The sequence below is a fragment of the Zosterops lateralis genome (genome assembly GCF_965231275.1).
Source record: "Zosterops lateralis genome assembly, chromosome: 2".
Taxonomy (NCBI): domain Eukaryota; kingdom Metazoa; phylum Chordata; class Aves; order Passeriformes; family Zosteropidae; genus Zosterops; species Zosterops lateralis.
In genome coordinates this window covers 41,827,727-41,842,882 of record NC_139763.1, presented here as the reverse complement: position 1 = coordinate 41,842,882, position 15,156 = coordinate 41,827,727, and the positions used below count along the sequence as shown (strand labels likewise).

General features: G+C 45.9%; 1 protein-coding gene and 1 long non-coding RNA gene across 4 annotated transcripts in view; one reads left to right on the top strand and one right to left on the bottom strand.

The window, feature by feature from the left end:
• LOC310924073 overlaps window positions 1-768 on the bottom strand; it is a 30,457-nt gene extending 29,689 nt beyond the window's left edge. For both annotated transcript variants that reach the window (XR_014592739.1, XR_014592740.1), the window contains exon 1: window positions 475-768. This is a non-coding gene — a long non-coding RNA (uncharacterized lncRNA). The remainder of the gene's footprint in view (window positions 1-474) is intronic.
• Window positions 1-15,156, top strand: part of CLDN10 (claudin 10) — a 55,119-nt gene that overhangs the window by 35,053 nt on the left and 4,910 nt on the right. The window contains exons 1-3 of one of the 2 annotated variants that reach the window (XM_083885159.1): window positions 6,872-7,133; window positions 13,881-14,042; window positions 14,207-14,288. In XM_083885159.1, coding sequence (XP_083741285.1) covers window positions 6,914-7,133; window positions 13,881-14,042; window positions 14,207-14,288 — 464 coding nt within the window. In that variant the 5' untranslated portion in view covers window positions 6,872-6,913. Of the gene's footprint in view, window positions 1-6,871; window positions 7,134-13,880; window positions 14,043-14,206; window positions 14,289-15,156 lie in introns of those variants that run through there. The other variant, XM_083885160.1, reaches the window with a different exon arrangement.

Genomic DNA, 15,156 nt, shown 5'->3' with positions numbered 1-15,156 from the left:
AAGATGACCATGGAAAAATTTCCCTATGTGTAAACAGCTGAAAAAGTAGTTAAAGGTACTGCTGTTATGAACTGAAATACATCTATCTGTGAAAAGAAGATTTCAGCATGTGTGCTAAATAACAGGGTAGAGGGACCGCATGGAATCATGTTCTGAGCATAACATATAATCTGTGATCATTAGTGCTCCCGGGCTCCACTTAGAGTGATAATAAGCCAAATGCAGCCCAGTGCTACACTCTATCTGCTCCAGCGATGTAACAAAATCACAGGGTAATAAAGTCAAGTTAAGAGGGACCTCCAGGGGTCATCTAGTCCAAAACACATCTAATGAGATGAGCTTGTTCAGGGCCATGACCGGTTAAGCCTTGAGCACCTCCAACGGGGGAGATGCCTCTCTGGGCAGCCAGCTCCCGGTGCTTGACCATCCTCCTGGTAAACAATTTATTCCTAATACCTAAAGGGAATTTCCCACCTTCCAACTCATGCCCCTTGTCCCGCTGTGCTCCTCGCAGAGGGTCAGCTCCTCCTTCTGCATGTCCTCTGGCTGGCAGCTCTCCTGGTTCCTGTAAAAAAGGAGAGACTCCTCATGCCCAGATCTGCCAGGTGCTCAGGAAACAGCAGAAACAGCAGCTGTGGCACACGAGTGCAGAGGATATGCTTGGTGGGAAAACATTCCCACTGCAGGGACATCAATATCCAAACACTGTCCTGCCATTCAGACACTGGTCAGGACTCAACTTCTTTGACTTTATGGCTCACTGGCAAGGGTCACTTCTGAACACCGACTGCCCTGGAAAACTATTTGCCTCTCTGCCTGCCACCTCGGTTGAATCCTTTTAAATCCCATTAGATACCATATTCTTTTATTTTGAAAACTTTCTAAAATTTTGCAAACTTTCTAAATTGCATTTCACAGGGCCGCATGTTCTTAAAATCTATCTGGAGGTTTCTTGCCTTTCCACAGCAACCTGCCTGTGCTTAGCAAAACTTAATTTGATGTGGCGGCCACTTCTGACGGACAAGAGCTGCACCTGTGCTGTTGGCCAGGAGGAATGCACCTCCAGGAAAGTAGGAGATGCACTTCTTCACATTTCCTGCTGAGTTTGTTAAACAGGTTATATCTATTTTTCAGAGATTGTATTACAAACTTTCAGGGAACAACAAAGGCTTTTCTCAACAAAATTAAGGCAAGCTGAAAAAAAAAAAGAAAAAAGAAACAATGCATTAATCACAGTGTCAAGAAACAAACTTGGTAATGTCTGAATGCACTGAACAGAGAGAGGGAGAGAGGAAAGTTTACTGGTTTGTGGAATGCAATTTTTCACTCCTTTAAAATGCTCTGGATTGTCAGTTCCTATTAATTTTTTACTTTTTGTTATGTAATATATGAACTGCATAGCTAAAAATCATTCTTGTCCTGGCAGTTTACAAAAGACATGCAGTAATTTAGTTTAATTCCTTTTCTCACTACTTAAGAAAAACAACTATAACAACCCCAGCAAGGACTGGTGATTATTAACTGATGTTCCCAATCTGATGGATTTTTTTTTTTTTTTAGGTGAGACAGAAACATTGCTTTGTTTGCTCTCTTTTGAGGAAGAGGATCTGGTTGCTCATTTTTGAGGCGGCACTTTGTTCTGCACAATGCAGAGCACCGTGCAAGCTCCTCACTTACCATTGTGTTAATCTCCTCTAACAAACGTGCCAGTTTGGGGTGGCCTCCCCACACCTAGCACTGCCAACAGACCTGACCTTGCCCAGATGATGACATTCTGATGAGCCTGTCCATGTTCCCCACATGTCTGCCTTACTTTTTCAATATTCAGATTCTCAGGGAAACCCTAGCAAACAAGGAAGCTGTCCTCCAGCCCAAGAAAAATAAAGCTGGGACTTTTTCCTTTTGCACAAATGCTCTAGGCACTCTGGAAATCATAACACGGCAAAGCCAGGAAAGAGTCTCACATTGCCCAACCTATGCCCAGTAAAATTACAAGAAAAATTACTCCAGGATGAAGGCATGACGACCCTAGCCTGCTTATCCTGGCTGCAGAACAAATGCTTTTGTCATCCGGAGTTTAACTTATGAGGCAACAATGATTACTTGTGATTTTGAGCCTGCAAGAGCTAAAATAATATCCTGTATTCAGACTTGAGAGCAGAACTGTCTCTGAGGGGCTCTTCTGTACATGGCAATATAATAAAAGTTTGTACATTATAAAAATTCAACTATTTATTAATATTCCAGTCTGATTTGTAAAACTTACGTAGTTCAAAAACCTCAGTAGCCTGGGGTTAGTCTCTGCTGACTGGAAGCTATCCAGTGTTATTCCAATCTACAAGAAGGATGTGAGGGAAGATCCAGGGAACTACAGACCTGTTAGTCTAACTTCAGTTCCTGGAAAAGTTGTAGAAAAGATCACACTGGGTACTGTCAAAAGGCATTTAAAGAACAATACAATCCCCAGGCACAGTCAACATGGGCTCACAAAGGGAAAATCCTGTTTAACCGATTTCATATCCTTCTATGTTAAGGTCACCCATCTAGTGGATGAAGGGAAGGTGGGGGATGGAGTTTTTCTGGAATTAAGTCAGGGTTTTCATACTGTCTCTTACAGCATTCTTGTACACAAGTTGTCCAGCTGTGGCATGAATGGATTCGTGGTGTGCTAGCAGAAGGACAAAGTCCAAAGGGTTGTAGTGGGGCTGCATCTGGATGGTCAATGGTCACCAGTGGTGTTCCTCACACCTCATTCCTGTGGCCAGATCTGTTCAATATCAGCAATCTGGATGCAGGACTTGAACACACCATTAGCTGATGACACCAACTGAGGAGCTGCTGTTGACACTCTTGGGGGACAAAAGGTTTTGCAGAGTGATCTGGATACATTGGAGCATTGGGATATGATTAATGGGATGAAATTTAGCAAGTCCATATTCTGGATTCTGTACCTGGGACAGAGTAATGCTCGGAACAAGTATAAAATGGGAGAGGAGTGGCTGGAGAGCAGCCCTGCAGAAAGGGATCTGGGGGTGCTGGTCAGCAGCAGGATCAGCGTGAGTCAGCTGAGTGTCCTGGCAGCCAGGAGGGCAAATCTCATCCTGGGGTGCATAAAACAGAGCCTCAACAGCCTGTCAAAAGACAGGATTATCCTTCTGTATTCAACGTTGCTGCAGCCTCACCCAGAGTGCTGTGTGTAGTGCTGGGTTCACAATTTAAGAAGGATGTTGAGGTCTTTGAATACATTTAGAGGAAGGCAACAGCTGGAAAATCATGTCCTGTGAGGAGTGGCTGAGTACTCTGGGCTTGTCTAGTTTGGAGAAAATGAGGGGTGATCTCATTACTCTTTGCAGCTTCCTGAGGAGGGAAGATGGAGACTGATGTGACGATCTCTTCTCCCTGTAATCCAGCAATAGGATGTGTGGGAATGGTTCAAAGCTGCACCAGGGAAGGTTCACACTGCACATTAGGAAGCATTCTTCTGAGAGCAGGGTCAAACCCTGAAAGAGGCTTCCTAGAGAGGTGGTTGATGCTCCAAGCCTGTCAGTGTTTAAGGGGGTATTTGGACATACTCTTAATAATATGCTTTAACTTTGGGTCAGTTCTGAAGTGTCAGGCAGCTGGACTAGATGATCAACACAGATCCCTTCCAACTGAAATGGCCTATTCTAAATACATAACAACTTTTCTCCCCTAAATGCCACTTTTATGCCCAAGATTCAATGAAACTTCAAAAAATGAACCACAGGGGTTGTTTTTCTTTAAAAAAAAAAATCATTAACACCTTTCTTAAGTCCAAGGGAATAAACCCAGTTCCCAGTCCAAGGGAATAAACCCCATACTCAGTCAAATGACCCAGCAGTAAACTGTGCTATTGTATTGACATGATCAACTTATGAAGAGAATGGAAATCAGTCCCACAGTGATCTGAGGAACTTTCAAAAACTTCCCAAGTCATAACTTGTCCTGAAACACATGAACAAAACAAAACAAACAAACAAACAAAAACACCAAAAGAAACACCACCCAAAAAAAAAAACCCACCGAAACAAAGGCCAAGTCTTTGTTAGGTAGTTCTACTATATAAACTATAAATAGGTAAAAAAGTCAAGTAAGCAAATCCAACACCAGAGCCATTGTGACAGTAAGGCAGATGTTGAAGAGACACACAGAAATGTCTTCATATGGGTATTGAAGTTCCTACCACATCAATAGGGAGAAAAGAGACCATTGTATCCTGGAAAACTGGAAGATGCATGACTTAAGCTGAAGGTAAAGGGCCTTGCAGTTGCACAGGAGAAAGCTGAAAAAATTAAACTGGGAGAAACACAGCCTCCCAGATGAATGTTTTCCAATGTCTTATCCCTGAAGATTCCAGTCAGCATGAAGAAAATGTCACAAGAGAAGAGTATCTCTTGCAACTTCCCTTACTCTTCAGCCTGGGGTGAACGCTCAGCTGTTCACTATGTCATTTTGGGTTTACATCACCAAAGATGAGATCAGAAGTGCAACATCTTGCTCTGATTTTAGATAAGAAAGATGGTAACAACTGGACTGGTAACATAAAACATCCTCATAAGAGACAGTGTCAGGAAATGAAAGGAGGAGCCTTTCCCTGAAGCTAAAGCAAGTCTGGTTCTCATGTACACTGAGGCCAATTCACAACATCCTGGATAAAACAGGGCTTACACGGGAATGAGTTTGTAAATTAGCCCTGCTTGAAGGGTCTTTGTGGGAGGGTAGAGAGTGGGTTTGAGGTTGAAAAAATTTTATTTGTTTTAAGCCACCTCATGAGCTCGTCCTGAAGTCCCTATCAGCAAACAGGTGGCCCTCAGAGAGACGTGGATCCACACTGCACATGGCAGCCAAGTCTGGCTCTGTTGAAAGCAGCACGGGCTGGGACAGCACAAATGGTTGTTGGACATCACAGTCAGAGGCCACAGCAGGTTCAGCAGGACTACCCACCCTCAGAAGGGTCACTCACCAGCCTGCCATTTCTGCTGGCCCTCTGGGAAGTGGTGCCTATGCTCTTCAGGAAGACCCTCTTCCTCTCCTTCCCAAACCCAGGAGCTCAGATACAGGCCTAGAGGTGTTCCTGGTTGTGTTCCTGTCCTTCAACACTCATTCCAGCCTTCTGGTTATTGCATGACAGTGCAACAAAAAGTTCTGATGGGCTCTGGCCAAAATTTGCCCAACTGCTACTCCCTGGATTCAACAAGCAAAGCAGTGTTACCAACAAAAGAATAGGTGAGCTTCCCATGTGAAGAAAACATGATGACCCAGCTTTGGACTCAAGTCTCCTACTTCAGACTTGATTAGATCCTAGCTGATAGCTTGGGTTGATCTACTTTACCACCACAAGCATAATTCCAGCCTGCAAGATCTCAAAGTGCTATGATGAGGGAAAATATTAAAAAATCTTTCTTTCGTTTTTCCTGTCTGCTCCCATACCCTACAATAACTAGATGATAACATCACGGAGATAGGACTTGGATCTACAGTCAACCTGGTGCTCCAAAGTGGCCTCTGGCTACAGCCTGAAACCACACTGGAGGGTGGCTCACCTTCTTCATTACCCTGTTTGTCTTCCCTCCAGGTGAGAGAAGAAGGCATCTTGGCACAGAGGTTGAATGGAGCTGCAGCATGCCCCATGCCCAATGCTGCTGTGCAAACAAGCCTCCTGCCTGCTTTCCCCTCTCCCTCTTCCCTGCCAATGCTGCTGTGTGTCACCTGAAAGTCAGAGGGTACCAAGGAGGCAGAGAGCAGACAGAGAGCAGACAGAGAGCAGACAGAGGCCACTCTGTCAGTAAATGCACCTGTGGACCCCTTTTATGCTGCTGAGCATTAACACCCTGTTCCCACTAAGCTCTGACACACATCCAAAGTTGCACCCAACTCTGAGATTTTTCTCCTTTTTTTTTTCTTTTTTCTTTCTCTTTTTTTTTTTTTTTTTTTTTTTTTTCAATATGAGCCTGTAAGGTGATTACATCCGGGTTTGCGTCCACACGGCAAAACCAAAGAGCATTCATCAGAAGAATAATGATGCAAATGTGGCTTCTTATCCTCCAGTGATTGCCCATCTGGCAAAAAGGTCTAGAAAATGTAACAATAGTTTTGAAATAAATAGGAGGAAAGTAAAGACCGGCAGTGTACTTTCCACATCAATGGCAAATATACTACTGATGTGGAAAGTAAACAGCTTCAAACAAGAGGAGAAACCACTGTGGATAACTCTCCGCCTGTGAGCTGCAGGCTCGAATGCCGCCGCATTAAACTGAGGTAGAAAATCCCAAGTTCATCACCTCACATTGCAAAAACAAGTATCGAACGCTGTGTCACCTGTGGCTGGATAATATCAGGGGCCAGCTAAAATTCAGAGGATTAAAAAACTGTTGTAGGTTTCAAAACCTCACGTGTCCCTGTAGGAGCACGGAGCGCTCACGGTTGGCACTCCTGTATTCTCCAAGCATCCCCCAAAGCCATCCTCCCGGCAGGGCTGTTTGTGGGGATGACGGCGCGGGGGCCACACGGGAAGAAACGCGAACCTGCAGCTGGGGAGGAGATGCTGAGGGCGCACCTGTCCCGCTACCGCCGCCCCTTCCCTGTCCCTGCACGAGCCCCTGCACAGGAGGGGACTCCAGCCCCAAATGACGTGTGCCGCCGCTGTTCGCTCTGGGGTCTGGCTCACCCCGCCGCCCCGGGGAGCGCCCTGTCTCCCTCCCCCGCGGGCCGTGCCGGGTGCGGGGCCCCGGGGCGCTGCGGGGCGGGGCGATGCCGGGGCGATGCGGGAGGTGCCGGTGCTGATTGGGCCGCCCCCGCCCCCGCCCCGCCCGCTCCCGCCGGGACCCGCCGCCCCCGGGCTCCGCCGGGATCCGCCGGGATCCGCCGCGGCCCCCCGCAGGCTGCCGGGCCCATGGCGAGCACCTCGGCCGAGATCATCGCCTTCCTGCTGACCGTATCGGGATGGGTGCTCATCTCCTCCACGCTGCCCACCGACTACTGGAAGGTGTCCACCATCGATGGCACGGTCATCACCACCGCCACCTTTTGGGCCAACCTCTGGAAGACCTGCGTGACCGACTCCACCGGCGTCTCCAACTGCAAGGACTTCCCATCCATGCTGGCGCTGGACGGTCAGGCTCCCTCTGACCCCCTCCCCGGCACTCCCCGGTGTCCCTGTGCGCTCTGCGGGCGCTCCCGGGCGGGGCGGGCGGGCACTGGGGCTCGGGGGGCGCCCAGCGGGGCCGGGGGGCGGCGGGACACGGACAGAGGCGGCTCCCCCCGGGCTCAGGGCAGGTGTCCCCTGTCCCCGGGCAGATGGCAGCGTGACGCTTGTGGATACCTGTGCAAGTGGGGATTTTTCCTCCCAAAAAACCCAGTTGAGGTTATATTTGGTGCCTGAGTGTCCCGTTTTGGCGTCTCGTGCTGTCACCACCTGCCTTTTTCCCCCCATAGAGGAGTGTGTGTGTGGATTTGACACAAGAAGAATGCAGGCAAATTTTTCTTGCCGATTTATTTTCCGACCGTCGTGACATTCCTCTTTTTTATGGTTTTGCCAGCCGTGCAACGGTCGGTGGAGAAGAACAAGCCTTGGCGTCGTTTTGTTTTAATTAATGTTCCTTTGCTGGTTTTGCTAAGTGGTTATTAACTCACATGTAATTGCTTCATTGATAAATGACAGCGTAAAGGCTCGGGGCAGTCAGGGATGCAAAGGTATGCAGAAGGGATGCATAGCTTTGCTCAGCTTTCGGGCAGTGTTATTTTGAAGCAAAGCTAAGAGTTTTGCTATAGGGCTTGAAACCAAAGATTGAGTTGGTGCTCTGTTTCTTTCCTGGTTAAGGGGAAACATTTTTGCCCTTTAAGGAAGCCGTACTGGGAAACTGTTTCACTGCAGGGAATCTTTACAACTAAACTTTTAGTTGATAAATCCGCACCAATTATGGCTGGTAGAAACAGGAGAAGTGTGTATGACATCGGTTTATAGCTTCAGGAGTGACTGTAAAGAAAGGGAGGAAAGGCTTCTAACATTATGGCACCTTTTCTAAGTTTTTTTACTTATAAATGAATGCAATATGCAGCGTTCCAGTGGCTTTGATACTTACAAAAGATCATGCCTACTGTGCACAGTGTGGCAAGACATTCCCTTTGCACTGGAGTCTGAGAAGGGTTTTTGGTGTAAAAGCTCTTTTTAAAAGGGAAGGAAAGTCGGTTAATCTAATCACGAACAGAGATTAATACTAATTGTAACAGCGATTAATATCAACATGACGTTAATACCAATATCAGAAGACCTTTAACCTCTGTGTGTAGAAAGGGCTGAAAGAGGTCAAGATACCAAAACCAGGTAACACAGGCAACCCTTAAGCACCACTATCGCAGGATGCTTCCCTTGGGAGAAGTGCTGTTCCCAGACCTTCTTCTGAGCCAGCCCCTGGAGGCAGAGGGATTTGCCAGCTCCTCCAAAGGGATAGGAGAGCCAGCTGGCCTCCAGTGACATCAGTCACTCTGTAGCAGCTGAGAGTGTAGTTTCCAGGAATGGGCAAGGAACAGGGGTCTCTGTGCAGGCAGGCATGGAGTGATCGTTGGTGCAAAACATTTTGGATCCCTTGAATCTATTATTTAGTCATTCTTTTAGGTGTGAGTGAATCTGTTTTCAAAGTAAGAAAGGCATAGTTACAAAGTATGCAGAATTGGGAACATTTAAATTTCCAAAAAGAAGGCAACTTGACAGCAAGATCCTTACCCTCCTTTCCCCCAAATGCTCGTGCACTGAAACTTTGTGTTGGATAGCATGTTCCACTTGGCCAAAGAACGAGTTTCTGAGGTGCCTTGTGCACAGTGAAACAGCCATCAGCTCATTTTGGAAAGATGACTCTGAAATGTATGTCTGGAAGGGCCCTGTCCCATTCCTTCTGGCCAGGTTGTTTGTCAGTAGTGGAAAGTTCTTGGCTTCCGTGTTTTTCAACAGCGTCTTTAAATGCTGTGGGGCCAGATTCTGGTACCCAGGCACAACATGAATGAAAGGCAGGCTGGAGGGAGAGTGATGTACCCCCCAGCACAGACCAGGCGAGCTGGGTGGGGTCAGAGGGGCAACCACTGCAGTCAGGAGTGCTGTCAGTAGGTAGCCTAGCCCAGAGTCCCTTCCTTGTGGTTACAGCCTCTGCAGGGAACCTGTCAGCAGCTGACTCTGGGTGTGTATGTCCCCTCTTCACCCTTACCCTTCCCCTGCTGGGGAGTGTACTTCAGGGCAGCAGTGTGTCACTCCTGGCTTAAAGAATTTGTGTCTCAAGTAGACAAGTAGACAAATCTGCCTCAGTCTCTCAGCCCTTGTCTAGCCTCTTCCCTCCCTCCTCTTCCTCTTTGCCCAGACTTACATGTCAAAGGTGGATCCCATTCCCTGTGAATGTGGGTTCCTTCCTGAATCCATCCTTAGATGGGGGACTCAGAAGACACAAACAGGGCAGATCTGGTTTCTTGTTTTCAGGGAAGTGTTTGTAAGCAGAAACAATAACCCTGTAAAGATACATGTAGGGACAATATGTTACTTTCCTCAAAATCGTAGAGCTCGACCAGAAAATTCCTAAAAATATTTCTGCTGTCCCAGGGAAATGTGGATCTGCTCCACTCCTTCAGCACACAGATGGAGAGAATTTACCTCTCAGAGCAGTTCCTCTTCTACAGAAATATTTTTTTTCCTTTGGTCAAATTGGAAACCTGTAGGTAAGCTGGACTTCTTATCCAAAGAGACTGCTCAGATCTTCCAGAGGATCAGAGACAAAATGAGGGAGGAAGAAATCAGAGTGTGACTGTGCTTTGAGGAGCCTGGTCTATGTGAGGTGTCCCTGCCCATGGCAGGGGTCAGGAACCAGATGACCTCTGAAGTCCCTCCCTACCCAAACCTCGATGACTCTATGATTCTATGCCAGTTGCTGGAGTTCTCCTGTGGACTGCAGGAGAAGTCCTTCCTTCTTCAGAAGCAGTGTTGTAGTTCAGGTCAGGGGTGCTCAGGAGATGGTTCCTCTTCACCCTTGTTTTGGTTTCTGTCATGGAGTGGGCTTGGACTGTCCTCCCCGGCTCTCTGTAGGATGGCACAGCAGTGGGGCTGCCCTGGTGGCTTTCAGGCTATCACTGCACATGAATGGCTTCCACAGAAAATTGCTTGTGGTCCCCTCCCACCTTTATGCATTCCTGCAGAAGAAATCAATTTGGCCAGCCCTCATTAAGTGCTGAGCCCCACGTTCTGTATGCAAGCAAAAGTGCTTTTCCTGTCTGTGGGGCTTAAAGCCATTTTGGGTTTACTTTTTGTGCCACCGGTCATAGGTGGAAATTTACTGATGAAACCACCTCCCCAAAAGAGGACGGATCAGTTTTCATGTTTCCAAGAGTGGATCTGATGACCTTTTGCAAGAACAGAGCTGAACAAAAATTCAATTATGAGCTAAAAGAGGGTATTAGAGCTTAGAAAGACATACAAAAGCAATGGGTGTGTACTTCTGGAAGGAATCTGCGCTGTATCCGTAAGGCAACCTCTTAAACTTCACGTGATGCAGACTGCAAAATGCCACCAGAGGCATTTATTGTGAAAGTGGCAGTCCCCAGAACTTTGCATATATTTTTTCCATAGTGTCATATGATATGAATATGTGAATGCCTTCTAACTCTTTGTAAGCGTGAGGCAAATGTGAGAGGAGTGAGACAAGAAAGATGAAGCTCTAACAAGATCAATTTGAATGCAAGACAAAACACATTTGTTTGAAACAAAGAAAAAAACCCAACCAACCCACCTTGAAATAGGTTTCTCTTGGAATGCTGCTAAACATGACCTTATGAGTAATGCATGTTTGTCTGCTTGTCTGTTTAAAACACATGGTTTTTTTGCTGCTTGGGAGCTTCATTTGGATGGTTGGTATGTACATGACAGGTTTCCTGCAGGAGCTGATGCAAATACAGACAATAAACATCTGGAAAAGGACAGGTTTTAGTCTTGAGTGGAGGACTGTGAAAAAATAGAAAGCTCCCTTTTACACTCCTCTTCATTATCATAGAATCACAGAATGTTTTGAGTTGGAAGGGACATTAAAGACCATCTAGTTCCAACCTGCCTACCATGGGCAGGAACACCTCCTACTAGTAAAGGTTACTCAAAGCTGCATCTAAACTTCAACACTTCCAGGGAGGGGACATCCACAGCTTCTCTGGGTAACCTGTTCCACTGCCTCACCACCCTCACAGTAAAAAATTTCTTCCTAATATCTAACCTAAATCTTCCCTTTTTCAGTTTAAAGGCATTTCCCCTTGTCCTGTCACTACACACTCTTGTAAAATGTCCTTCTCCATCTTTCCTGTAGGCCCACTTTAGATTCTGGATGGCTGCTGTAAGGTGTCCCCAGATCCTTTTCTTCTTCAAGCTGAACAAGCCCTGTAAATCTCAGTGACCAATATGATCTTGCTTTCTTGAAAGCAAAAAAATAGGTTTAATTCCTCTTATGGCCAAATGTTATGTAGAGTTTGAGTCTAGGATCTAAGCAATAGGAGGGTAGATCTGGTGAAAAGGTTGATTTCAACCTTTCATGCTTCCTAATGCTCCAGTCAACCTAGTGGGACTACTAGAGCCTTCTGCTTTTCCACAGTACTGGTGTAAATTGTGATTTTTCCCCCCTCTATTTTGTTTTAAAAATGTGTGCCAGTTGGCTGATTGCTCTGGTGAACTGAAACAAGCTCTGCTATAGCTGGCCTACCCAATTTGGTGAATTATTTAGTGGGAAAGGTTATTCATTCAGCAGAACTGAGCAGTCCTCCAGTTCATGCTGTTTATAATTGAAAATGATTTCTGAGTGAGTGAGTGAGTTAATTATTTCTTGCTGTCTCACTACCCTCTACCTATTTTAAAACTGTGTATTGACCTTCAGGAAAAACTGAATTTCAGCTCTGTGGTTACTAGCAAATGCTGGATATTTTAGTTGGGGTGAATATTTACTGGTTTTCCTAGGAGGTTCAGACATAAATAAAAGTTTAGAGCACCTCCGGGTAAACATGTTCATGGTTCAGCACTTTAATGTGTCAATTAGCTAACTAACACTGTCGATAAATTGGACCTGTCAGGAATAATAGCTTCCTTTCCAGTCTTCATCTCATGCTTTACCTGTCTGCTACAAGAAATGCACTACACACCACTTAAAGCAGCATAAGCCCACTTTTCCATGCCTATAGTAAAAATTAACAAAGCAAGGCTGCTGTCTTCAAACCTGAGCCTTGCACAAATCTCTCTCTTACATCCCAACATGGGAGCTTTGTGACAGTCACATTTTTTTCATTGACTGTATGTTTCTTGAGCAGATGGGCTACAGAAGCATGTTGCAAATGAAAGAAGTCTGTCTGTGTGCCAGCAGATGTAGATAAATGCCAGTAGGTCATGTTCACAGAAGGGCAGCACAGCTCCCAGGTTCAGCAGGCCTGCTAAAACAGGGCATTGTGTGCTACAAATTGCTTTGTTGCTCAACACTGTGAATCAGTGGGGGATTTAAAACACTGTCCAAGCACAGGGCGGTCATCCTAGAGCTGATATACCTTCAGCAGTGGCTAAAGGAGATGACAGTAAGGATAGCAGAAGGTGGCCAAGTGTCTGTGGTAGCCCTCTGCATCTCAAAGCCCTGCCAGCCAGACACAGATCTCTCTGTGAGGAACATATCCAGTCTCCTTTTGAGTGTCTGTAAACCCTTACTGTCCATACATCCTGTAGAAAGAAATTCCACAGCTTCACTTTACAAACAAGCACACCTTTTGTTTTGAACCTGCTGCCTTCTGTTTTCATCAGATGTCCTCTAGTTCCTGCTTTAATATATTGTTTTCTTACATATTAAAGCTTTTATGCAGGGTTTGGCAGGGTTTTTTTGTTTATTTATTATTACATAAAATTTGGTGTAATAGGCAATAACAATGTGGTTTAGCTCTCAACATTTCCACCCGCTGGAGATCAAAGCAAAAAGAATGAATACCCTAATAGTGGGAGTTCATTTTCATTTTAAATGAGATGTAACAACAGGTTATGAAGAAAAACATCTTGTGATGGTTATTCAGCTGTGTAAGATTGCAGCGTTCCACCCCGTAAGCAGCAATATGAGATTATCACAGTCTTTCAACTACAAGATATTCTTGGAAGGGAGAAGAGGCCAAGCAGCCCATTGTCCCGTTGAAGGGTCCTGCCCTGGGAGGTCCCTCTGGGAGCAGTTTCGGGCAGCACAGCCAAATTGCTTGTGGCTGAAGCCAGGTGCAAGCTGTTTGTCCAGGTTTAAATATGGCAGTGATTTGCTTTATCCCCAGAGACTACTGCTGTCCATGGAGCTGAGTGCATGGCTAACTTCCTTACAGAATGAGGGCCTTCTGGGTGAATCCAGATCAAATCAGTGGCACATCCAGGCAGGCCCAGGAAGGCCCAGGACCCCAGCCAGGCTCACTGCTGCCAGCCTCACTGGCAGTCATGTTGTACCTGTGACACACACGCACAACAGGGCTGATGTAAGACTTGCTCTGAGTGCACAGGGTGGCTCTGCAACCTGTGACAGCCCCTGCTCAGACCCCACAGAGTTGCTCTTCTAAGCCTCACAGGTACAACCTCTTGCAGATGCTATACCCAGTGCCATAATGTTTTGGAGCTCTGAGTGCCATAGTATGATTCTTACAAGCTGGGCATGGCTGATGATGGCCTGTGAATGGCACATATCACCTAGAAGAACACACTCAGTTTTAAAGTGATACTGTTCCAGCCAAAGTCTGATTCCATTTGCAATAGTGAGTGCCTGATGCTACACAGAGGGAGGGAAACTATAGCAAAACTTGTCATGGTCCCAGTTCTCATATTATCCTTGCTCTTTCTCTCACAGGTTACATCCAAGCATGCAGAGGATTGATGATCTCTGCTGTCTGCCTGGGCTTCTTTGGTGCTGTTTTTGGACTGGTTGGGATGAAATGTACAAAAGTCGGAGGCTCCGATCAGACTAAAGCAAAAATAGCTTGTTTAGCTGGACTGATGTTCATACTCTCTGGTAAATATACTTCATTTCTATCAGTTTGCATGTTTGAAGTCATACCGGAGCCGCTTCTTTTTCGCAGAAACCCGTGCACAATCCTCCATGACTTCGTTGCCTTCAGGGTCAGGCCCAAAGCTCTGCTGCCAGCTCCACTGAATGGTTTGTCTTATGCTTTTCAGGGTTGTGCTCTATGACTAGTTGTTCCCTGTATGCAAACAGGATTACGTCTGAGTTCTTTGACCCTTCTTTTGTTGCACAAAAGTAAGTACTTTCCTATACTCATAAATCTTTCAAATAAGTAGACCTTATATTTCCTACTGCACACCAGAGCCTGTTTAGACAGAGAGCAGCTGCTTCTCCCCTTGGGCAGAGGAGGAGAGTGGGCTGCAGTTTTACTTAATCACAATTTCCAACTGGAGCAACCAGGTGCTGAAATCCAGGGAACAAATGCTGTGCTGCACACTGAGTGCTGTGCAATCCACAGTCATACTGCGGGCTGGCAGGGCAGCTGGGGTTAATTGGGAGTGAAACCTGCCTGGATGCCAGAGGTGCAACAAAAGGATTGCATAAGACAGAGGGGCTCATTAGGTGCATCATTCAGTAGGGAAGGAAGGAAAGTATTTCCTTGAGCCTTCGACAGAAGGTGGCTTCCATAAAGGTGTCGAGCACTGCACAATCTTGATTCCTCTTGAGGAGAGGTTTCTGCAGGCTTGGTGGAATTTTGCCAACAGATTTTCAAATCCAGATGACTGAAATTTGGATCATAAACCTTATCATAACCCATGAGCTTATAAGCACTAACATAAGTGTTTTGCCTATACTTGTAACTAAATTTAAGACAGTGAGTATTTATAGAATTTTAGGATCCATACCAGAGATAATAAGCATCCCTAAAGACTCCCTTTTAAGCTGTGCAAATTCTCAGGACCTGCAAAAGCAGCAATCCACAAACCAACACTTGGATTTTGGATTGACATCTTAACTGCCAAATCTGAAAATCTTGGCTGTAAATTATAGCATCATAGACTTTCCTGTTTTGCCTTCATACATGGTGTAAACTCTTTTCTAAAGGCAATTCCTTTTAAAAGGCTGTTTTTAAAGTTTTCTTGGCAGTGATTCTGGGATATGT